This window comes from Anoplopoma fimbria, chromosome 3 (assembly GCF_027596085.1).
Source record: "Anoplopoma fimbria isolate UVic2021 breed Golden Eagle Sablefish chromosome 3, Afim_UVic_2022, whole genome shotgun sequence".
NCBI classification, from domain to species: Eukaryota; Metazoa; Chordata; class Actinopteri; order Perciformes; family Anoplopomatidae; genus Anoplopoma; species Anoplopoma fimbria.
Genome location: NC_072451.1, coordinates 20,223,267 through 20,249,456, shown reverse-complemented (window position 1 = coordinate 20,249,456; position 26,190 = coordinate 20,223,267). Strand labels below are relative to the sequence as shown.

At 39.4% G+C, this 26,190-nt stretch overlaps 1 protein-coding gene across 1 annotated transcript in view; it reads right to left on the bottom strand.

The window, feature by feature from the left end:
- pigk (phosphatidylinositol glycan anchor biosynthesis, class K) overlaps positions 1–25,772 on the bottom strand; it is a 28,632-nt gene extending 2,860 nt beyond the window's left edge. The window contains exons 1-10 of the mRNA XM_054596108.1: positions 25,650–25,772; positions 25,403–25,456; positions 25,215–25,306; positions 23,690–23,825; positions 22,649–22,760; positions 21,445–21,541; positions 19,597–19,714; positions 17,626–17,736; positions 15,594–15,766; positions 9,576–9,651 (exon numbers count right to left, since the gene is read on the bottom strand). Of these exons, the coding sequence (XP_054452083.1) occupies positions 9,576–9,651; positions 15,594–15,766; positions 17,626–17,736; positions 19,597–19,714; positions 21,445–21,541; positions 22,649–22,760; positions 23,690–23,825; positions 25,215–25,306; positions 25,403–25,456; positions 25,650–25,715 (1,035 nt within the window). The 5' untranslated portion in view covers positions 25,716–25,772. The remainder of the gene's footprint in view (positions 1–9,575; positions 9,652–15,593; positions 15,767–17,625; positions 17,737–19,596; positions 19,715–21,444; positions 21,542–22,648; positions 22,761–23,689; positions 23,826–25,214; positions 25,307–25,402; positions 25,457–25,649) is intronic.
- Between the last annotated feature and the right edge of the window lie 418 nt (positions 25,773–26,190).

The following is a 26,190-nucleotide window of genomic DNA, read 5'->3' as shown; positions in this document are numbered from 1 at the left end:
TATGGATGATGAATGAATGATATCTGCTGAGTTACAGATTACACTCTCGAATGCAAGTCTATGGGAAAAAGTATATTTGGGCCCAATGGCATCACATGATGGACCTGAAAATAGTTTTTCCACCACTTGGCGACTATGTATAATAAACTTTAGAGCCTGTCGCTCTTCCTGAAAGCTTACTTGATAACAACAGACCACAAACTAATGGGTGACTTCACTGTGGCTACGTCCACTTCTTATATACAGTCCATTTTTCCCTCTAAAAAAGAAGTGACAGTAGCACATATAATTGGCATTTTTTCAGAGTATAAAAACAAGACAAGTAGGGTAAGCTTATGGTGTAACGTCTGCTCACATCCATCCTCTTCTTTCTTTTAAGGGGAATTTTCATTTAAAATGGCAGATTGTATTTATGGAGAGTTGTTGTGCAGCTACTTGTGGAAAAATAATGTAAATAAATAGCAAGAAATTTTCAAGCTGATTTTGTGTGGGGTGCCCTTTCTTCATTAGTGAATGATAAGTTGCCGAGTGTCTCGTGGGTGTCAGAAGCAGAAACGTTTGCTAACTAGTTGCAACTTTCAAACTGGTCTACAGATTCAGACAGATCCTTAACTTTAGGATTTGGAAGGCATTGTTTTGGTACTACAGTATAGGCACTACAATGGCACTACCAGGGTGTAGCTAAATTAATTTTAGTGCAGACAGAATAACATTTCATCTAATTCTGATGACTGGTGGAATGTCAGAGTTGAAACTGTCAAATTATCTTGCAATTGATACATAAATGACCTGTACAACTCAAGTGGACATTCATATTCTGTTGATTTTCCCTGTTAATGAGAGGTTGAGGAGCATTGAATTGGCATATGCACAGTGGACAGAACGTATGCATACACAAATAAGAGACGTGTTAAATATGTGCAGCGTCTGAAATTACCCCCCATTAAGCGCCAAATGCCAGTGAAATGTGTCTTTGGCAGATAATATCTTCACAAAACATGCTGAGAACATTTGAACACCACGGTTATATTCAGTTTTTCCACAAACTCTCTCCCTGCTGATCATCAGCCAAACAAGTCAGAGCAAAACAACGGCTCTGTTGCAAACCGGCTTCTCATGGTTTGTTGTAATGCTCCCGCTACACCAAGAAACATTATCTCAGCTTGTGGAGGGGAGGGGCGCTGATGAACTTGACTCACTGCGTAATACAGTGAGTCTTAGAATAACGCACTGAACCTGATTCTATTCAGGAAATTTAGAACAGGTTTCATTACATGTTTCTTAAAATAATGAATAATTACGACTAATACTACTACTACTTGCAATTACTACTGGCTGGTGAAAATCTTTGTAATTTCCTATTATTTTATAATCATTTTCGTGTGTGGCTGTGTACTCATTCCTCTGTGTTCCCGACACGGTCCACTCAAGGCTGCCTTTGCAACACAAACTCCAGGTTTACATAACAACGCTGCCATTTTCTTACTTAGAAAGACTGAGGATAGCAGTAAAATTGGATTCTGTCTGACCCCGAATTAATTCAACGGCTCAATCAACACAAATCAATAGAGCTTCACTGCCAGCCAGAATGCTAAAGCAGAGACAACTAGGGAAGGGGGGGGGGGGAGCCAGTGTTGGGTCATGGATGGAGGAAAATATCTTCTGATTTAAAGCTAATATCACAATGCAGATATTACCTTATATTCTTTGCTTGTATTCATTTTTTATTGGCCAACTATGCAATAACCACATATGAAATTATATCGAAGGAAAAAAGAAGCTTGAAGAAGTTAAATTCAGGCTTCCAGAGAAGCTGCAGCACATCAATCACACTGTGAAATGGGCCGATCCTCCAGACTGCCACAGGCACTTTTCCTACATAGACTATATCTACAGCAGATAGTGTCTAACAGAAACCAAGCTGCAGGTCATGTGGTGGAAAGAACTCAGCTGCTCCCAGACTGTTGAAGCAACGAGACAATGAAACTCAAAACATAAAAGGGATGTTTTCAGGGTTTGATTCGATGGCGCTTTTGTGCAAAAACAAAACCTACAGAACACATGATTGTCGTCAGAATAGCACATGGGAAAGTGGTTGTTTTGTCCAAATATAGCCCCTTCGTCAAAAGGGCTTGAAAACCACAATGAACTACCTCCTAGTAATGACGGGAACCAACATGACCACAATACTTTCTGCCAAGGTTAGAACACTTTCGTTTATTTCAGATGAGTTGTTTCAAATCTGTTTACACCACACTTACACAGTGCCAATGACGCATTATAGCAACGTTTAAAAAAATAGACAAGGGCTGTATCAGAGCCAAGATATTGTCAAAACTTCAGGGACATGCATCAACTAGGTAGGTACGTTACTATGTCTTTTGTTTTAAATCCTGTTTTTTATCTACAGATTTTTTTAATTCAATATTATTACTGATTACTGTTTTTTTCTTCAATACACCACATCTGCAATTATGAGAAATACTTTATTTATGGCCTCTGACGAGCAGCCGTCCAACACTCAACTCCCATAAAAGTCTACCTATGCATTAATGCCTTTGTCCATCATATGTATCTTGAAAACAATGGATTTTCACAAAGTCAGAGGAATAAAAAGGGTAATTCCTGCTCATAATTCAGTCATAAAATTCAAGCCCACTCCGGATCATCTCTCCTGTTGCTGACAGTGCTATAAGCCAAAGATTCATTCACATGAGATATGAGAAAGAGGGGGCTTTACCGTCTGGTAAAACCGTCTGATTCAAACGTTTTCTGATTCGAACGAGCGAGAACTATCCACATAGCTCTGCTTTACTGCATCCTCTGTTTCCATTAAAGCTTGTTTGTAGTTCATTTTCAGATAGGACTGTTTGTAAAAGTTCATAGCCTGGCATGCTGTTATCATGCCTTACTATGTGTACAATAACGGTGCTAAAAAAAGGAAAAATGTGATGTAAATGGTGAGGGCCTGTATTTTTCCTTTAAATTTGAATGTAGCATATTTAGTTAATAGATAAGGTTGAAGAATGTTTGGGGTTATTGGCTGCAGGGCTCGTTTTTTTCTAGATATGGCTACAATAAGGATCAAATGCAGGTATTGTTTGACTGGAATATGAAGTTGCGATATTACATGCGACTGGGTTATTTTGGTCGATACCCTAAAAAGGTATCAAATACCCATACCCAGCCCTACTCACACAGTTGAATCTAACGGGTCGATTTTGATCCGTCTTTCTAGTTTAGCTGGAACTCCCCAAATCCCTATTAAACTTGACAACATGCTTAAGTTGCCCTCCTCAATGTTTTACGGTCAAACGGACACAGCGATATGACAACAGTGATCTGTCCCACTAGGACGTTAATATAAAAACAGATGATTACTGATATGACAGTTCAGGCTGCCATCGCACAGCCGCTGATTCCAAATAACACAAAGGCTGTCCAAATCATATTTTCAATGTGGGGTTATTTTTGCTCTCACTACACGACATGCATCAGATCTGTGTTGCATAAGAAAACTAGGGTTGAGATACTTTCAGCTACAGCCTTGGTGACAGAGCAGGCCGGCGAGGAGACAAGAAGAGGAGCTGAGGGTTGAACATCTGGAGGACGAGGGAGAACCCGACTGGGAGCGCATGGCCATTGGGGGCAGTTGACCTCCAGTGACAGTGATTGTGACTCTTTGTGTGTGTGTGTGTGTGTGTGTGTGTGTGTGTGTGTGTGTGTGTGTGTGTGTGTGTGTGTGTGTGTGTGTGTGTGTGTGTGTGTGTGTGTGTGTGGAGGCCTCTTGGGTAAGGAAGAGCAAAGGGAGATGGATCGACTGTGACAGGAAGCCACGTCAGCACCGCCGGCAGAGAGGGGAGCATATGTCAAGAGGGGAGGGAGACATTAGAAGAGAAGCAACATTAAGTCAGAGGACAGAGGGTAATAACTACACATTTTTCAAATGTGAAATGTTATCAACAAATTTTTTTACTATCAAATGTTTTTTTATTTCTTTAGTAACAAACATTTTTTGATACAGATCCTTAAAATTTGGTTATTAAAGAATTGCGAGGTCAACTTTTATTCGCCTTTTGTTCCTGACTTCAATCATATCTTCATTTTTGTACTGAAATCATTGACCAACGTATACAATGCTACCCATATACAGTGGGGCAAAAAAGTATTTAGTCAGCCACCAATTGTGCAAGTTCTCCCACTTAAAAAGATGAGAGACGCCTGTAATTTTCATCATAGGTACACTTCAACTATGAGAGACAGAATGGGGGGAAAGAATCCAGGAAATCACATTGTAGGATTTTTAATAAATTAATTGGTAAATTCCTCGGTAAAATAAGTATTTGGTCACCTACAAACAAGCAAGATTTCTGGCTCTCACAGACCTGTAACTTCTTCTTTAAGAGGCTCCTCTGTCCTCCACTCGTTACCTGTATTAATGGCACCTGTTTGAACTTGTTATCAGTATAAAAGACACCTGTCCACAACCTCAAACAGTCACACTCCAAACTCCACTATGGCCAAGACCAAAGAGCTGTCAAAGGACACCAGAAACAAAATTGTAGACCTGCACCAGGCTGGGAAGACTGAATCTGCAATAGGTAAGCAGCTTGGTGTGAAGAAATCAACTGTGGGAGCAATTATTAGAAAATGGAAGACATACAAGACCACTGATAATCTCCCTCGATCTGGGGCTCCACGCAAGATCTCACCCCGTGGGGCCAAAATGATCACAAGAACGGTGAACAAAAATCCCAGAACCACACGGGGGACCTAGTGAATGACCTGCAGAGAGCTGGGACCAAAGTAACAAAGGCTACCATCAGTAACACACTACGCCGCCAGGGACTCAAATCCTGCAGTGCCAGACGTGTCCCCCTGCTTAAGCCAGTACATGTCCAGGCCCGTCTGAAGTTTGCTAGAGAGCATTTGGATGATCCAGAAGAGGATTGGGAGAATGTCATATGGTCAGATGAAACCAAAATAGAACTTTTTGGTAAAAACTCAACTCGTCGTGTTTGGAGGAGAAAGAATGCCGAGTTGCATCCAAAGAACACCATACCTACTGTGAAGCATGGGGGTGGAAACATCATGCTTTGGGGCTGTTTTTCTGCAAGGGGACCAGGACGACTGGTCCGTGTAAAGGAAAGAATGAATGGGGCCATGTATCGTGAGATTTTGAGTGAAAACCTCCTTCCATCAGCAAGGGCATTGAAGATGAAACGTGGCTGGGTCTTTCAGCATGACAATGATCCCAAACACACCGCCCGGGCAACGAAGGAGTGGCTTCGTAAGAAGCATTTCAAGGTCCTGGAGTGGCCTAGCCAGTCTCCAGATCTCAACCCCATAGAAAATCTGTGGAGGGAGTTGAAAGTCCGTGTTGCCCAGCGACAGCCCCAAAACATCACTGCTCTAGAGGAGATCTGCATGGAGGAATGGGCCAAAATACCAGCAATAGTGTGTGAAAAGCTTGTGAAGACTTACAGAAAACGTTTGACCTCTGTCATTGCCAACAAAGGGTATATAACAAAGTATTGAGATGAACTTTTGTTATTGACCAAATACTTATTTTCCACCATAATTTGCAAATATATTCTTTAAAAATCAGACAATGTGATTTTCAGGAATTGTTTTTCTCATTTTGTCTCTCATAGTTTAGGTATACCTATGATGAAAATTACAGGCCTCTCTCATCTTTTTAAGTGGGAGAACTTGCACAATTGGTGGCTGACTAAATACTTTTTTGCCCCACTGTATCTGTAATAAGCTAATAGCCAATATATTGGCCAGACCTACTTAATGGTCTAGCTATTGTAGAAATTAAAAAGAAACTCTGCATGGCAAATTTCCATAGTCCAAGGTGACGTCCTTGAATTTCTTCCTTTGTCTGACCAGCAGCCCAATACCTTCCACATTCATTTTATAATTCTATAAAAAAGAGAAAAGCACCAAACTGTCACATTTGTGGAGCTGGCTGAAACCAGCTAAATGTTTGGAGCTTTCGCTTGATAAATGAAATTCTGTTGGCCAACTAATGGCTTTAATGACTAATTGACACAGCCCTAAATTTAATAACTACTTTGAATATTAAATCTGGATAGCCTTGGATAGAAATCAAGACAACGAAAAATGGGAACAATCCTGCTCTCTGAATGAGTTTTTTAGTGACACAGAAAGAGAATGCAGCATCTCAGAAAAAGAAACAGGCATGAAAAAAAACATTAGCGACAGAAATGAGAGTGAGGAGCAGAAAAGCGGGGAATGTTCTTTGACCTTCACTGACAGAACCATTCACATCCCACTACCAAGGACAAAGTCTTGGACTCAAACAGCCTGCCTCCATTACACAAGCTTTGAGTTGCGTATTCAATTCACAAGTAAGATCAATTAACGGCTACCCATCTGATTGATCAGTGCTAATTAACATGGCCATGCAGGATGCTAATGGTCGTTGAGGGAGGTCTGAAACACTCTGCCAAACACTAGCACTCCAAGGTCAAAACTGCAGCTAATTTATGTTGATAACGGAACAGCTGCCATTGTGTTCTGCCGGGACACTCCACTGCATTGCCCGGACATTTAAGTGCGAGGACAGCAGCAGGTGTATTATTCTCTCATAAAGCATGTTTTACCTTATTTGCTTATTATTTTTAATCATTGAGCACAAGCAACATAGCAAAGCTAAATCAGAGGTAAAGCTCCTCAGAGTGGGTTTGGCCTGTGAACCACACGATACCAACATCCACTTTTGAGAAGTGTCAATGTTGCAGGCTCAGTGAGGAAAAGGGGAATTTGGCAACGGATGGAAGGGAGGCAAAGCATTCATTTTCAGTGTTTCTATTTCCAATTCTCTGGAGCCGTATGGTGTGGCGTCAAGCTGGCAAAAGAACAAATAACAATTTGACGCCAAAGACCAGGACTAACAGAAGCGAGGCAGAACCAAAAAAAAGTAGAAGACACAAGAGAGCGGAAGAAAAAAGGAGCTTCTTGTAGTTATTTTCAGAGCTGAACATATTGTGATTAGGTGTTGGCAACCTGATGAGATGTGCGAGGTTGGGAAAAGAAGGTGGCAGGAAGAGGGGACTCACCCTGTCACCACTAGCAAGACAACTGCCACAGTGACAGGACATTAATCAACTCCTCACATATAAGCTTCCAGATACACAATTAGTGAAAACTGGTACACAGACCCCGAAGGGCACAGGCTTCTATATCCACTGTCAGTCACTCAGTCACATGTCTATTCACAAGCCGCGGCCTGAACCACTGGCAAATGAAAAAATGGGTTTCTTAGAAGATAAACACAGTAAGAAGATTTGTTTTTGTTGGAGGCACATCTGAAATCAGTCCACTAGGGATTATTCTAGACATCAAATCATATGAGATTCAATCACATCTAGTTCTTCAGATGAGTGCATCTGATCAGCGGCAACAAAAGAAGCCGCCAGAGTGGCATGAGAACAAAGATATCTCAGAGAGTGCTGTGCACAATATGACAGCTAATCAACAAGAGGAGAGCTGTCAATAGGCTTTATGGACATTGGTCATTCTGCTGCAGTGCAGATGGATTATGGTGATTGGGAGAGAGAGAGATGAGTCAGTCTTCATGACTCCCATCCTCAACCCAGCAGGAGCGCTAGCCGATAATCGAAATCTCTGACAGGGGTCGCCGGGTCGATGAATGTGTTTGTGTGCTGCTCATGTGGATGCATTTAAAAAGAGGTGGGAGGGAGACAGAAAAACATGTACAAAAAAAAGAGAGAGAGAGAGAGCCGAGATACGAAGCCAAGAAGCAGACGGCGGAGACTTAATGGGGTGTGTTTGCGTGCGAGCATGCAAGCTTTCAATAGTGTGATTGCTTCTGTGCATAGAAAATTACAGCCTCCGTTTATTCTCATGTGAACAGTGGGCAGAAGATCTGAAACCGGCTCGCATTTGCCAGGCTTTAGAGGCAGCCCTCAGCGATCAATTTTCCAGAGTGCCGCTGGGTGTGGAGACCCTTCCTGTTTCCCATCACAATACTCAATAAGCGTCTGACAGGGCTCAGGCCTGTGGCTAGCTTCATTTCTCTGGGGCATCTGAATGTGACTTCGTCGTATACACCAAAGTCGATGTTGATTCCAGCAGCAAGACCAGAGGATTTTTCAGATTTTTTTCTAATTTATTGATCTTTTTAAAAAACTTACTTGGTTCAGTTGGATCTGACCTTTGTTATCAATATTGTTGAGCATTGTTCTGGAAACGCCACAAAACAGCTGCTTTGATCCACTGCTTTGGCTCTAAAATCGCAAGGCCAGGTAATATACTTGGCATTAGTTCAGCAACGGAAATTACTTGGCATGAGTTTAAGCTTTTAGAGCAAGACACGATCGCTAAATTCTCACATTTTCCTCAGCAAAAAAGTATTAAAATGATTAAGTGGTGGAATACAGCTAACCAGGTCTGCAGCCACAGTGGTCATTTTGATTGGCTTAAAACAGTAAAAAAAAATGTAATACTTATCCAGAATGAGCGTTGCAGCATTTGATTTCTAGAATAACAACAATTAACATAGTTAAGCCTGTACTATTGACATATTATCATTCTTATGAAGTTGACATGGTTAACAGGTTGGCTATCAGCAGATCAAGCAGACACAGCAAAATGATCATATATTCAGACTTTTTGACAATATCCCCTTCCCTTTTAGGTCTGTTTTGCTCTCCAATAACTCCTGAGGGAAATGTCTGGCTTTTTAGCTGCTAAATTCTCCATTATATTCACCAGCTAGTCACTAACTTTGGATATCTGCCGTTTAGGGCAGAGCAAGTTATGTACTGTGGGTTCAACAGCTGACTGCTGCTGAAAATAACTTTAAGAAGGAATCTACAGTAGAAACATTTGAAACAGCACTTCTCTGACACAGTCTAGTATTGTAAGGATATTGCATTGGATATTACTGTGTTGATGGCCATGTTAATGTTTTTAAGTATGGGTTTCTCAGAGGCAGCTGAACCCCAAATGTAAGCACCACTAATGCCTGTTAAGTTAAAGGGAAGTATGAAAATTGTATATTTGAAAGTCTCTTAATGGAAAATCGTACAATAGTGATACAGAAGACCCAAGACCGGCTATTTTGAATGCAGAGCACACGTTCTAAAAGGTGGAAAGAGGAGAAATAGGTGTTCATTTGTGAAGGTCGGCCCGACTGCAAGCCGCAATCTATTTGGGAATGAGGTGAATGCACAATTCCTCGCCACAACCCTGCCTATCCATTCTGCTGGATTTCACAGTGGCCCCTCTACACTGAGACCAGGAGGTACTTGCATTTCACACTTAGAGCTGTCACCATGGAAACGACGCAAAGACATCCGTTGGTGGATGTTGCACATCATTCCTGTTCAGTGTCCAAACTTTAAAATGACAAAACACTGAAGGCAGAATAAATGGATTCCCACGCGAAAAGCATAAAAGATGACTAACATGAAAAGTGGAAGGTCCAACATAATTTAAATGTCGGGGTTACATCAACGTGGACCTCTTCATGTTCTTTTGAGTGTCCCCGAGTGACCCTGGTGTTTGTGTAGGACTCTTACCTGATGGATTATCTCAGACACTGGCAGCTGGTCCACATATGAGTAAGTCTCTTTTTGCAGCTCTCCATTCACAAAACTGAAAAGACAAAACACACAAAACAGCACTCTGTTAGCATTAACGTGGACTAAGCTGCAACCCAGTCACTAGCTTTTTACTGAGCTCCAAACTCCTGGGCCTCCTGAACTACCCATGATGCACTTTGGTACATTTTTTCTTAACTAAAAGCAATGAATCAAAGTTTAGCAATATCACATTTCTTCTTTTTCCTCAGTCGCTAAGATTTTACAAATCTCTAACTGTCCTCTGATGATGCATCGTCTTGGTGGCTCTTTCCCATTTTAATGAAATACAAACGAAAATTCAGCTCTGCTTTGTCTTCTAGTGTGGCATGAGCAGTGAGGCAATAAATTACCTTCATCCACAAAGAAGAGTGGAAAAAGGTTTCTAGAGGAGGGTCAGTAAACACAAATTAGCATAAAAATGTTCAACATGCTACGAACATGGTCACGATATATAGCCTTGGGTCTGATCGCCGATTTAGAATTGCACTCCTGTTACATATTTCGACTGATGACTGAAAATTGATTCAGCAGAACCAGAAATATCTTTTAATATTCCATGCATTCTTCATCCCTGTCAAAGCCTAGTTCATAGATTACCCACAATGTGACTCCACTGCCAACAGTTGTGTCAGAGATTCAATCTAATGATGCTTGTAGCACAGATGAGGAGCAGGCCAAAGGTCTTGAAAAGCTCACTTCTTTCTAACTTGACACCAACAGATTTAATTCATTTTCATACTTCAGCCCAAACCGAAGCTAAAACAAGTGACATCACTTGAGGCAATTTATCAGCGTCCAACAAAAGGCGTGACAGTACTTTTTTCAGATATTTAGCAGTGCTCTCCAATGCTTATAAGCGCACTCTGCTGTGTAAAATCAGTGATTGAAGTTGTCCAATGGAGTATGCACAAGTAATATCAAGGTGAAATGTCATTAAGGAATGCAGTTAGAACAGCGCCTTAGGAGGCACTACACAAATGGTGAAGTTTAATCGCGCATTTAATCATCTTACATAACTACAACTTATGAATACAGAGGGAACAGTTATATTTGTAGAGTCCTGACATGGTTTGATATTATTCCAGCTTTTCCACGCCTCGTGTAGTTGCCGGAGCCAAATAGACTTCCATGAAAGATAAATCTGTGCTTCCTCACTCTCAGCTCCTCCAGAAGCCTCCTCTCTTGCACCTGATGCAGCATAAGTTGGCGTGTTTAAAAGCATGCCCCAGAGTCTTGCTTAGGGACACTAAAAAAAGGTCACCACATGCCAGTTGATGGATAGATATTAGTTAATGTGAGACAGGATGTATTAAACCTGTGACCTTTGAGACGCAGAACTGGTTATCGAGTCACAGAGCCTTCCTGCTGCCATTGTTGTCCAAAAGCTATTAAAAAAGCATTAATGAGCCACGCTGGGTTCCATGTTCCATCATTACAATGAACACAGGGACTGTCATTTATTTTGAGTCAACCCCATATACACCAACCTGCTGTTGTAAATACTCATAAGAGCACCAAATACACATCTGAAAATAGTATCCCAAACAAATACACAATTTACCTCAGTTTTATTTTCACTAACACTATAGTGCCTCGCTGTTTTAGGCTTAAATGCTGAGTATTTAAAAGAGTCAGCAAGAATGAATGGACATGAATGAGTGGCTCCGCTTCATTGCTTTTCTAGAAGTCCAAACCTTTTGAAATGATCATTTTCTTTATCAGACAGATCTTACAGGAACAGTCTAGAGAGGCTACTATCATTAACTATGTGTTCTTGTAGGTTTACCATCATCTGTGTTCTATTGTACTGGCTTTATTTGATAAGAAACAGAAATACACAGCTGAGTCAACTTTGTGAGCACTAACAGAGCTTAAATAAAACAACAAATAAAAGCAAAGACGCTGTTCAAACATTTGTCAAACCTATTACAACTATTCGGATCCACCAATGAGCCAAGATTGTGTTGTGCCGTTTGTCTGCTTCAGAGCATCAGTCTTGAGAGACTGTTTGTTTCCAACATCTCAGTCACACAGACAGAATGAGGGACAGGAGTCTCAGCTAAAGGTCACAGTGGAGTGGAGGTTCGGCTGAGAGGCTGTTATTTGGCTAATCAAAGAAAGTTCAGGTCAGACAGCTGCTGACAAAGTGGGCCATATCCCAGAGTGAGCCACCACTCGCTGTGTGAAGCAACCCGTTCTCCTTTCTCCTCTAAGGTACTTTTGTTCAAATTACGGCTTTTAGGCTCTAACTCTTCCTTCTTTGTTTTCCCATTTCTATTTAACTCCATTCCTCTGCCCGTCTTTCTTTCTCACTCATGTCTGTGTAGAGCAAAAGTTGCTTTGACAGTCAGGAACAGAGACAGAAGAAAACCGGCCAAGCTGGCAGCCGGCGAGACGATCTCCTGCCGAGCCTTCTATGTGCACCGAGCTCGTTCTGCCAGTGGAAATATGTCACCGAGCACCGACGTCTCACTGCCATTTACCTTCTTTTCACATAAGAGATGAAGTCTAATTCGATTCAAACCACTTTTCACTATATTTGCGGTATAAAGAGATATTTTGGGGGATAGGATTTTTCAATCCACTTATCTGATTCTAATGGATGTGACTGCCCCTCCCCACCTCCAGCTCCGGTGTCACCGCTGTCTCCAGCTGCCATCTTTAGGTCAAACAAATTTCCTTTTAACATCTGCTCTACTCATGACCCGAGTAGATTTTGTGGACTTGATCCAGCGCTGCAAGTCACAAATTACATTAAATGTACTTTATTACTGAAATGTGCCATTAACTCAGCTTTAATTTGATAATTGATATTATCCTTGGAGCTTTGTGACCCACAAGATGACATGTTTTGGTCAACAAGTACGAATGGCTGGAAGTGAGTAACTATACTATGTCATTACACTGTTGCCCATGTATAATGAAGAGGATTGAGGGGGTCCATCAAGACGTCCCCTCCATCAAGAGCAATTCACTTAATGGAAGAGCTTGTTCTGAGGGGGAAAAAATCAGCAGTTTAGAAATGGGTGAGAGGAGAAGAGAGAATAAAAGAGGGATGAGAGCGAGCAAGAGAATGACTAAGAGACTCGCACACTTGAACACACATGTAACCATCTTCTCTAACTATCCCGCGCCACTTGTCTGAGTGGCCGGATGAGCTGACAAAAGTGGATTAAAGAAGCAATATATTTAATAACAGCTTGTTTGAGAGGACATCTGTGATATTTCATCTCTGGGTGAACAAACTGAGTTCAGCACAACCCATTTTCAGGTCTTATGAAACGCTATCATTTCATTTTGCCAGCGCTGTTCAGACAGAGGTCTTATAACGCTCATTCTCATTTATTGCTTTTTTGAGATAATCAATATGTGTTGACAAAGGCTTTAACTAAGCCCAGTCCTGATTTAATAGATGAAAGCTCAACTCATCTGACATTTATTTCCTTAAAAGGAGGTAGGATGATCACTGTGAGTAGGGCTGCAACTAACGATTACTTTCCTTACTGATAATACACCGATTATTTTACCAATTAACTGATTGTAAAACGGATTAGGGTGAAAAATGCACATTATAATTAGAGCCTGTGGGACAAAGTAAAGTTGCATGTCTGGTCTTACTCATAATTTAAGTCCATAGAGACTGCATTTCTGCATTTTTGTGCATAAAGCTGGTTTTACTGTTACTGAATTTCATCAGCTCAGCATATGGTTCAAGTGTTGTGTTACAACTAGAGGAGGGCAAGCTTTTTTTCCTAACTTGATAGATGCCAGCTTGTTAACAACAATATGCCATCAGCTCATATCATGAGGCTGTCACCTTGAAAACTCCAGTTCTTACATTATTCCTACAATACATAACACATTTAAATTACATTATTCGATAAGCATCCTTGTGATGAAAGTCACAGTTTTTCCCGCAGAACATCCTTGTATACTAAATCTCCTTCTCAATTTAGAAAGCAAATATTCTATCACACACCTCCTTATGTAATATTAATCTCGTCTAACACTTAATGATAATGGCGCACTTTAATGTGACAAACAAAAAGACGGAAAGTGTCGTTAGCCTCCGTAATATCTTTGAACTTTCACAATAGTGTTTTCTATCATTACTTAAAGTAGAAAGAGGCGACTTTGCTGCATCGGTGAACTTGGCTCCATTAAACATCAAATGAATCAGGGGGATTGCTGGTTTCTTACATCAGAATTGGAGATAAAACGTCTCTCTCTAGGACTGAATTAGGGCAACAGCTCGATAACGCTGGTGGAGTGTTTCTGTGTTGCATGGGAGATCAGCCAACCTAATGTGTTAGCCCTGATCAATAATAAAGTAATAGGGGAAGTTGTGTGCAATGACTAACTAGCCTAAGGCCAAAACAGTTGATGACTAAAATCGGTATGGCAATTGCCTCTAATTACTAATTAGCAGCCAACCACATTAGGTTCTTTCACAAGAACACCTCCCAGTGGTTCAATTAAATCCCATCTTAATGAAATTATTTGAAGTGGGGGAGCTAAATCGGGAATAAAGTTTTAATTTACATCATTTCTATGTGTATTGCTCTGCAATCCTTTCCTTTCTCACAGCCTAATTAGTCAATGTTTGGAGGACTGTTTGCATTTTGGTGCATTAGCAGCGCGTTTCCTAAAACTGATTGTCCTTATTTATGGGACTAGTTTGTCTGGGAACAAATACGAGAAAGCAAACAATATGTCACCAGGCCCAGAGGAGGTATAGCAGATAATGTTTGCAGTTATTTTACAGAGTCGATGGTACATTTTTTGAATCATCCTTAACTTTTGTTAAACAGCAAGTGAATTTCTCGAAACTATTTCTACCAACAGCACCTAGACTATTAAAAAGAGAACCAGTATTCTACATTTTGATCAAGATGTAGACGCAAATGATAACGTTGGAAACAGACAATTGTAGAGAAGCATTTACATGAATGGGTCAAAGCATTTGCAATTTGTTAAAAAAATGAAAAATGCTGAGATGATATGCACATGTGATAAAGAGATGATGTGGAGGTTGAATAAGAAGTTGTGAGAATTTCATTTCTGATGAGAGAAATGTACCCAAGAAACTGAGGAAAAACTGTAAGAGTTTGACAGCTCTCTACAGACATCTAGTGGCCAAATGTATTTATCACAGCATGCATCAAACTGATGCAATGAGAGAATGTATTCAATTCTATTTGGATGCATTCTGTCTGGTTAACACAGGGTGGCGCCACAGATGATCCATCAGACACACTGCTGCTCACTCAATGCCACTTATGAAGAGTTTCTAAATAATAGCCTGGAGCCAAACAAAGGAAAATGTCTAATTATGATCTGCACTTTGCTGTGAAATAGAAAAAAAACTAACCCAACTGCAGGGTATTCATAGCAACATCCACTGTGTCACCCAGAGACCAACCACTCAACACATCATTAGTAGAGAAATCAATTTCACTAATGAGAGACATTCTAAGTAGAAATCGAAGTCTAGTAAGTTAGAAACCAAACGTAAATCGAATTTTGCCCGGAGCCCTCCAGTTGAATCAAAGAGAGGCTGACCTCAATGAAGGTTTTTACCTCCAAAATTACCCAACTTTAGAGCAAATGGTTACTCAAATTTCCCCACGATTACTGTAATGATATATGCAGGGCATTATAATATCATTATGTTCTTAAAGACATTAAAAGTATTGTGTATTGTGCTTTAGCTCTACTTTTAGAAGTCTACCGTAATTCTGATTTTAAGCCCCTGGAGAGGACACCTACTGGCATTTCAAAGTGTACTTTTCTATAACATGCCTCGTATAGAAAGACACACAGTTTAGCATGCCATCTACTTTTTAAAACGAGGCAACTTCGCTTTAGTAATCCATCAACACTGAAACATACAGAATTTTTTTTCAATTACACTCCAATTACAATAACACTAAAAAATAAATCAACTCAGCTTACTTCTGCTCCATCTGCTCGATGGGGTCGGTCAGGTTGATGGTTTCCATGGTGATTTCGACTTTGCGCACACTACCAAAGAAATCTGTTATGAGGGCACTTCCCGGGTCCCTCAGGAAAAGGTCAGTACGGTGACCCGGTGTGGACACGCACTGACTCTTGGGACATACTTTGAACTGGGGAAGCAGAGAAAATACAAGCAGTGTGTTAGAAATATGTCACTTAGGGGAATAGACAGCGCACAAACCGCTAGAGTTGGAGTCTCTATTCCCATCACACGATCAAGAAAAACAAATTAATTATTCTTAGTATTTAAATATCTACTCATGCTGCCAACATGGAGCTTTTGCATTAATTAAATGGTGTAGGTAAATTTGCCAGCAGACAGTGTTAAAGAATTTGTGTCCCTTAATTTTCATACCACAGATAGTAACTGGCAGCTGCTTCTAATGTGGCAAGAACTGCACTGGAAGGGGTTAAAATATACAAAAGTGTGTGGAGAAGATTAAAGGGAAGGAGCATGACATTTGTACAAATCTTTCAGTGCCTGGTGTGTTACCACTTGTGACGTTAATCCTCTTAAGTGTGTGATTCATCAGTGTATTGTCCATTTGAAAATAAAAATAAAATCATTAAACCGAGGTGAACATTATCTCCGTCAGCCAAACAGGACTTGAAAAAAAACACGTGATTGGTGGAGAATTCTGTTGGGAAGGTGGAGGCAATGTCTGTATGTAAAGGGCAACCATTTGCAGACTGGATTAAAAGGCAAAAGAAAAGTGGTGAGCTCATCTGGGAAATCCATAGTATGGATCCTTAATTCCACAAAATAGCTCAAGAACAAAGAGTGCATCTCCAGAAACAGGATTGGACAGAATAATAATCATTAGTCGGACGGCATCGATCGAGCTCAGACTAAGTGCAGGAGTGAGGATTTGAGGTGTTTTGATTGCATTTCCCTTGATGAGGCGTGGTTAGGTGGTGGTGGTGGTGGTGGTGGGGATGAGAAGTGGTCCCTGCAGCCAGTAGATCTCTGCAGGAGTGCAAAAGATGAAAAGGGAGGTGCTGCTGAGATTGAGCCATGGCCCAGAGCAGCATGTACTCACCATCACCACCATCATCATCATCATCATGTGTCAAAGGCCAACAATCCTAACACAGAATCACCCATTCTGCTTCAAGTGCAGAGTCCTGTGTGACTTTCATCTGGCTCCTTTAGGACCACTAACTTTATAACACCAGACAAATTCCTTCAGCCCCTCCCAAAAAAATGGGTTCCTGCATGACTATCTGCTAAAACGATTGGTTATAATGATTAATCTTGCAATTATCTTTGGGGTTAATCAATTAATCCTTATCAAGAAAAGGGCAATTCCCAATTTCTCAGAACCCAAATTGTCTTCAAATTGCTTGTGCTGTGAGCAAAATCCAATTATAATCAAGTAAGTGCTAATTAAGTGCTTGCAGTGGTTTAAAATCTAAAAGAATCAAATCCTCATATTGGAGAAGCTGAATACAGCGAATGTTTGGCATTTCTGCTAACATAGATAACTGATATTGTTAATTAGTTCAGCACCTTTTCTATTCCGTATTCTCACTCCTTGTACATATAAAGTTACATAAAGAAAACACAAACTTGTACAAAACAATGAGTTTATGTAAAAGAGACATCTACTGCTTCAGTGTGCACATGTACAGTTTCTGTACATACAACTCATGGATTCAGTGCTAGTGAACCATGCACACTTATAGATGTCAGATCCATATAGACCAATAAGTTGATCCAATTATTTCTCGTTATAAACCAAAAATGTAAAAAAAAATGTAATCATTGATATACCTTAAATGCTTTGGACTGTTACAAAAGCTTTGAAGATCTTTGGCTCTGAAAAACTTTTTACAAATATTATAGAGACTAAACAATCTATTGATAGAAAAATATATAAGATAATTAAAAAATGTTGTTGCTGCTACATGGCACAGATGAACTCTCTGACGTTGGTTAAAAGGCATGCACAAGCACAACTGCCCTTACCAGGTCATTCATGTTGGATTTGCTTGCAGGGTGGATGTCCTCCAGGAACTCCAGCAGGTAGAAGGTGTAACGGTCCATCAAATGGACTCCTATGGCCAAATCTGGCTGATGCTAGAAGAGGAAAGGAAGAAGAAAATACAAGAATCACAAAACGTCAAAATCTAACAGCACTTTATCAGCACAGATGTTTTGATGGTGTTTTCCTTCTCTGTTTTTTTTAGACACTGACTGGAAACACCAAAAATTATTTTCTTTGAATCATCAAAACAAGGCAACAGTCATGTGTCATCCGCCCCCCAAAAAATCCTTACCTTCAGGATGCGTCACTATACAAATTTGCCACTTTGTTTTAATGCACTAGTGTAGCGTAAGGTAATCATGTTGAGTGTAATTTTGTACTTTAAAAGTGCCGTTTGGCATTGTGACTAAAAAACAAACTACTATATAAGGGAGGATTTAGTTCTAGATTTTATTAGATACAGTTTGATAATGAGTGACTGCCATTATCTTTAACTATAGTGTTTTTGTAGACATGGGTAAAGAACAGTGCTTATTTTATATTCAGAGATGGCGTCGGATTTAATAAATAGCACCAACACTAATTGCTGGGTAATACTAATGACATCAAAAGAAAAATATATTTTGACAACTTGTCTTCAAGCTATGCCACTTTTGCCTCAACCGAAATCAGTGAGGCAAAGTGTGTAATGCTAAGTGACATGGGCGTCATTCTGTAATGTGGAGAGGAAACAGCTGTCAAATAGTATGCCAGGGCTTCAGTTTACATGTGTCAATGTTGACAAGTCAGTATGCAGGCTGGAAAAAAAGTGTTTATAATGAGCCATAACAGTGATTTACAGAGATCAAAATCCAAAGTATTCAGATGATTAAAAATGGGTCATCATTTTTCTAAACAGCCAACACAGTTTTAAAGTAATTAACTTTTTCTTTTTTCTTTTTCACACTTTTGACTATTTAAATATTTGCAGTATGGCAAAATTCCCAGAATAAAATGCCAAATTCAAGTTTTCTCAATTGTACTCACACATTTCCACAAACTTGAAGCTTATGGATCACAAAAAGTCTCCAGACTGCAAAACTCATAGCATAATTCTATTGTTTTCACTCAAATCGAATTACAAAACCTTGTTTGAATTGTCCATTTATAGTATATATTTATTATGTTATATACTGCTGGGTAGCTTGTGAATTTCCTCCTGGGATTAAAGTCTTATTGATATATTGTCCATATTTAAATGTTTATAATATTTTGCATTACATGTTTATGAGTTGGTTGAAAATACTTAGCTGGATGACTTTTTAAAGTTTATGACTAGGTCATTTTTAAAACATGAACCCTGTACTGTATGTGTATTTGATGGCTTAATACATGATATAGTGCTTAAAATCTGAGGCTAGAGCTAAATGTCCCAGGTACAAAGTTTGCACCAGAAATGATCCACTTAGAAGAAATGAAAATAAAAGACTTGTATTGCCGTGTAGTGCTAATTAGTCCTTGTATTATAAGTATGACAAAAGAACACGTAGGAACCCACTGTTTGGTTCAAACATAACGCTTTTTGGCTTTAACTATATACAAGCGTAAGGTACATCAGACACTGCTTCTGCAACTGTCAATGTTTCTCTCCACTCTGTTCCCTTACAAATTAACAAATAAATAAATTGACACTAATCAATGTAAACACTAAAATTACCAATACTATCGTGCATCAGATTGACCGAAGTTGCTTAAGTGTAAACTTCCCCAAATGAAATAAAGAGCAGGTCAGGAAAAGACTTATTATATTGGATGTTACAGAAATGTGACTCTTGTTGGAGAAGGAGAGTCAGGAGGAGAATCAGTCTCCAGTTGCAATGTGCTGTATCAAACCACAGTGCTTATTAGAAAACCTGACAAACTGATTGATGATTTTTAATTTAATCTCCTCGATGTGAGGGCAGGTAACTCACCGACAGGGAATCTTCTCCTACTTGACTGCTGGCCAAAGCCATGAGGTTAGGCGAGTAGAACCTTTCATACATGGAGGCGCCCTGACAGGTGTCGATGATGAAGAGCAACTCATTGTACCTGGTGACAAAGACGGACGGGCGCACACACACACACACACACACACACACACACACACACACACACACACACACACACACACACACACACACACACACACACACACACACACACACACACACACACACACACACACACACACACACACACACACACACACATCATGTACATTCTCAAACAATACTGATGAGAGAATACACAGCTGGCATATCACTCATCTATTTGCTCCAATAAAACATGTTATGACACAAACCTTCTAACCATCTTTCATACTGCAGTTGCCATGGTGACCAAGAAAAACCAACAGCTTCATTCAGTCAGTCCTCTAATACACCCACGCACACAGATTCTCACTCCCTTCCTCAGTCACTTGCCCCTTTTCCTCCTTCCTCCCTTTCTTCCTCCATTAAAATAGAAAATGTCCTTTAACTTCTTTCCCTTGTTTAAGCAAACATGATAAGACATTTATATCCAGATGACTGAACGGAGGGATGATGGATGGGGTGGTGGCCAAGTCTCTATGGTGACTGTAATTTGGCAGTTCTAGTCTGCAATTATCACATCAGCATCAAAGCTGGCGTCACTAAGCTTTCTATCAAGCACCCAGGGGCCTGACTGTAACCCAGACACTCTTTATTAAAATGGTTTGGAGGACAATAGGGGAGCTGGTAGCAGAAAGCTGCTTTTGCTCATTTAGTGTCTCGCGATGCTCAAATTAAACACGGCAGCACCTTAATAAGCCACCGATTCCATTTGGGAACAGAGGCAGAGAGAGGGGATTTTGATATAAGCAATCCCCTTGCTGTTACAGTGGTATAGGATTTGTTTCATGTGTTTAATAGGTCAGGAAACAAGTCTAATTCACAGCAGTTTCAAAAGCACCAACACTGACAGAATTCTATTGGTTAGTTCTGTTTATATAAAGCTGTTACAGCTTGACAGTTAAAGATTCGACATTGGCAACCAATTTGAGAAATTGGCAACCAATCCTTGGTCTTTTGTTGCTAACCACTTTTTAACATACAAAAGATAGGGACAGCAAGCAGCACAACATGCAAGGTGGCCATGTTAACTGATAACACATAAGAATCAACCTTTTAAAAAGGTTAATGTTGAGTCCCGTGTTTTCACTTTTCCTGACTACATTTATCCTGCCGGTAAAGGGATTGAACCTACAACCTCCCGGTCACAGGCTCGCTACTCCAGCCTTCAGGCCACCAGTGACCTCCTTTGGTTGAAAGATTCATGTTTGTTGCAGTGCTTAACATATTCAGCAGTGATATTGATGTGTGCTCTGCTGCCAATGACCCTGTGTACATTTCTACATCACTGCAGCAAGAAGAGAATTTTAACCGGTGGAGGTCATCCAACACAATATTTTGAGCAGGTGTTACTCTTTAAAAACTCCCCCTTAAAGCAAAAAACACTGTTGCAACCAAATGTTGTATATAAGAACACACAATGAACACAATGCACCTGTTCACTGGGTAGTGTATGAGCGAAGAGCTATTAGAAGTACAGAACAACAAAAACGACATCTCTTCCAGAGACGCTCCTACAAAAGACCTTCATATTTATGGGTATCTATGTTTCATTCAATTAACTTTGTTGACTTGCTGCATCTTTTATTTGCCATAAGGGGAAAGAAGGACTTGCAGTGGAGGAAACTCCTTATCTGATGTTTCTTTACATTCCTGTCTTATTTTTATGTCATTTTACAGTGTATTTACCTTCTTTTCTGCCACATCTGCTCAAAAGCATCGGCCAGTTCCACATTACTTATCTCCTCAGAGTCCTGGAACTTCAGAAAGCCATTTCCGCCATGGCCTGTAAAACAAACATATTATTATTAATTCATTGAGTTCTGATTCATAATGCAAAATTATGATATACAGTAGAATAAAAATACTACATGATCAACATGAAAAGGACTGGCAGTCATAAGCAGTGTGTGGGAGCAATAACTGACATTCTGTTACAGCAGAGAGGATTTTGGAGCCTTTTAGCCACAGATAAATAAGATAAAGATATGGTTTGATAAAAACTGGCTCTTTCAACTATTTATCTTCAAAAAACATCAGCAGAATTTGGGCAAACTTAATTAGTTTGTGGATATTTATATCTAGAAAAAATTTGGCCACTGCTTCTTGATACATTTTTACATTGCACTGTAATTTTTATCCTTGTATTGTATATCAGCGTAATTCTATTTAAGCTTGTTTTTATTTTATTTTCACTTGGCTCTTTTATGTAAATGTTATTTTATTACGCGTTTCTTTTGCACTTTGTCTCAATACTTGTGATGTGTTATGTAAAGGGTTTTGAATTGCCTGGTTGCTGAAATGAGCTATATAAATAAACTTGCCTTGCAGTCATGTAAAAGGTACTATATTTCGAATGAAGCTATGGGCAGCAAAATAATTGACAGCCTAGTACTACAAAACGCAATGCAGTGACAAGTTACAGAGTTCTGTAGGTTTCCTTCAGTCTTTAATACAAAAGGTGGGATACATCACCTGAAACGAAGACCGCCTCTGCTATCATCATAAAAGTTATTTAACTTGAATTCAATTTTACATAAACCTTTAGGGGGAAAGAACAGAGGTGCAATTTCTCACAACAATGCATGAAAAACTGAATCGCTTGGCACCTTCTGCTTCATATTTTTCTGATTGAAACATCACTGTGATCTTGCACTCTTCACCTACATGTACAGTAACTGAAAGCCATAAGAAGCAAGTTTGTGTCCCTTCTCTGGGAAATTTAAGGAGTATTTAGCTAAGACAGAGGTTAAGATACTATCGAAAAAGTGAGTACACACAGAAAACAAATTACATTACTTCATTCATAAAAGTGTGTCACTGCGCATTCCATACTGATTAAATACAAATAATGTAAATGGAGTATTTGAGGGTGGATTAGTCCTGAATTTACCTGTCAGGTATATAAGGATGTTGCTGCGGTCATCAGAGAGGAGGCGTTTTGAGCGTGGAGTGCTGGGCGGAAGCCTGCCGGTCAAAACACGCAGGAAGTTCTCCACTGTCACCTGAAACAGGATATGGCAACAATTTCCATAACTTAGCATGGATTGGAAGTGATAAATTATGTGATGTGCATTTTATAATCTAATGCAAACAGACAAAAGTTTTTAAAAAGCAGCGAGCAGATTGAGACTCTAAAAAATAACAATTTCAGCCATCAAATTCTTGATAAATGAACTCACAAAAGTCACATTTCATTTGCATCAATAGGGTTAGTGCACATTAACTGCCCTACTTATCATTTAATTAAACTGTGAGAATCGATTAATCATCGCATTCTTTTCTTCTTTTTTTCCCTCTCAATCGTTATTAGCTGTTTTTTGCACAGGATTATCATTTGAAAGCAAACATTAATAGGCAGTCCAGTATTTATTCATATTTAAAAGACCAGCACAAAGCAAAGTAAATAATAATACACAAACTGTGATAAAGAGTGGATACGCCACTGGGGTTCTGCCTTGTCGTAACAAACAAAACACTTGGAGGTTCTTCTATTTGAGAATACAGATGATATCAAGTCATTTACTGATGTACACAGAGCGCAAACACTGGACAAAGCATGTTGACCATGGAAAGCCTCCAATTCCCTTCTGCACCTGTAGAATATCTTCCTACGAGGGATGTTATGTTTCTATAGAACATAGATTTTATAAAGCAGGTGAAATACTAGATGGGATACATCCACCTAGCAGTTGGCAATATATGCAAGTTATACTTTTCAGATTATAACTGAAAACATCCAGGTCCCCTTTTACCAATGCATTTTTCATTAAATGGGCACACATTTAATAATTAATAAGAAAAGTTTAAAAGGAGATATGCTGATTCAAACTCTAACAAATGGAGTAAGATTTTTTTTTGCTTCAAATTTATAGGTTGACCTGCAGAAATTAGAGTTTACAGTTGTGTGTTTAACTGACAAACGTGAACCGACCTCATATCCTCGGTAGTCCACCTCCACGTCGTCGCCGTACACATTCAGCTCCATGTTCTTGTGGCTGAACACTGTGGCAGGTTTGGGGTTTCTGTGGTTACAAGCCATGTCATCCGCCAGCATGAGAACTATGTGGCTGAAAAGGAGAAAATGACAGAGACCATTCAAAGTGATACTTTAGAAACTAAGAGAAAGGACTAATGCTGCACTCAAGTTGTCAGACGTATATTCAGTGTAATGTTATGTCGCTGCATACAATTAGCTAGATGATTCAATATATTAGTCGTTTATTTTGCACTTTAGACCTCAGAGACTTTCTTCTCCCACATACAATTATGGGAAATGTGGAAAGGAGGAGCCCTTGATTAAGCCACCAATCGTATAATCAAGGGCTGGCCCCCCGGACATACAGACACAAGCTAATGATGGGAAGCATTTATTTGTTTTCTCATCTTATAATTTGCAGACTAATATGATTCCAACATAATTTTGTCAGACTATAATAAACAATGTTAACAAGAAATGGCAGTGCACGTAAACAATAAAAAAGCAGGAGTGTTTGGCTAGCATGTGCTTTAAAAGTAAGAACAATCCTAGTTCTACTCCTTTTAGCTATATTCCAACCAGTCATCATAGCACACAGAAATACATCACATTCACTCAGACCTGAAGGCAGGCCTTAAACTATTTCTGAGACAGCATAAACTTTAATTGAAAACTTATTTGTACATCTAAAAGGACACCCTAACCGAAATGTCTACTGTATCCTTAACATCCCCAGTTTAAGTATTGTTGGGGACCTTTTCTAACAAAAAGTCAATTTGTCTCTCATTCTCCATGTTTCCTGTTGATCTCTACAGTTCCACTCTGTTTATTGCAGAGTAGCCAAAACATGTTTAAACATAGCATATTAGAGAATAATTGTATGAACTATTTCTGAATTTGTTTTAATGGACATGTATTACTTGTACTCTAACTGCTCAGCACCTCACAGTATAAATAAAAACATTACATGAGCTTTAATTCAACAGTTTAAAAAAAACAGGATGGCAATGTAAAACTAAATCCAATACTTGAGTTTCAAAACATGCAGGGTAAGATAGAATTTGCTTTAGGAGGAAAAGACTTCAGTCCTTTGTTGTTAATTCAACAGACTGCCTTAACACATCGTACAGTGTGTATATATATATATATATATATATATATATATATATATATATATATACTCTCATTGGCAAAACTATAGTAAAGTAGCAACAAACGTATAGTAAATTCACTACTTAAAAATCAGGCAGAAAGAAAATAAAAAGTGTAATATGTTCTTATGTGTAATCTCCTACATATAAGTAGTGGAGGCTATGACCAGGAGAAAGGGCTTATATTTGCTCCTAATCATCAACACCATGTGAATATACATAACTCAGTTCCTGTCAGTACCTCCAGGTTATTATCACCTTTGAATATCTAAAGAAGACACAATAAATGAGACATAATGAGGACAGACATTGTTTCACACTTCACTTACCTGTCAGGAATGCCCAGCCTCTTAACACTCCTGTAGACGGACAGGGTATTTGCCACATGCCGGTAGTTGAACCAGAATCTGGATGTGCACACCTGTGTATCAAATAAAGCCGGTTTATTAAATAATGTTTCTGCTGCTCCCATCATTAATGCAGCAGACCAATTAGCATCTAATCAAAGCATACCCACCAGAACAGCCCAGTTGTTTGTGTGACCACTGCTGAAGAACTGCCCTGCGTTATCCTGAGGAACAAGTGGAGAAAACGAAGAAAAAGTCTGTATTTCATGAAGGCAAACACACCTGTCACCATAACAGCTAGCGTTAGCATGAGAGCTAAGATGGCTAATATGAGACCGACATTTCAGGTCAAATCCGACATTAAACAAACTAACTGGTGGGATTTGCATTGCTGCATGTGTTAGATTATACACTCACCTCGATGTTGACGCTGTTAGCTGATAAATATGTGGCGAATAAGCTCAGTAAAGCTAGTATTTCCATTGTGCAGCACTGTTGTCTGTGCGCATCAAGGAAGTGAAAACCGGCGACTCCGCCCTGTAAGTGCTTCCGGTAGGGGACATTTCAAAATAAAAGCGGCGATATGGAGAATGTGGGTGAAAAAAAATAAACATCAATATTTAACTTGTAAAAAAACAAACAAATGGGGAGGTCTTAGTAAGATGATCAACCACATGGTTATGTTCCAATATATTTAATGGCCAAGCTGGTAAATCATCTCTATTTAAAGATGTCAGGGACATATACTGACGAGTAGATCATGAACTACTTTCCTTTTTGTGATCAATTATTTAATGTGTTCTAACTTAAAATAAAATGGAATATATGTCTGGAGAATATTTCCTTTTGGTCTTCTGTTTTACACGCTCGTACAAATGATACATCCTCCCAAATACTTAAAGTGCCTATTTCTATTGCTTTCTCAAACCTTATGCAGGGGGAAATAAAAACATAAATT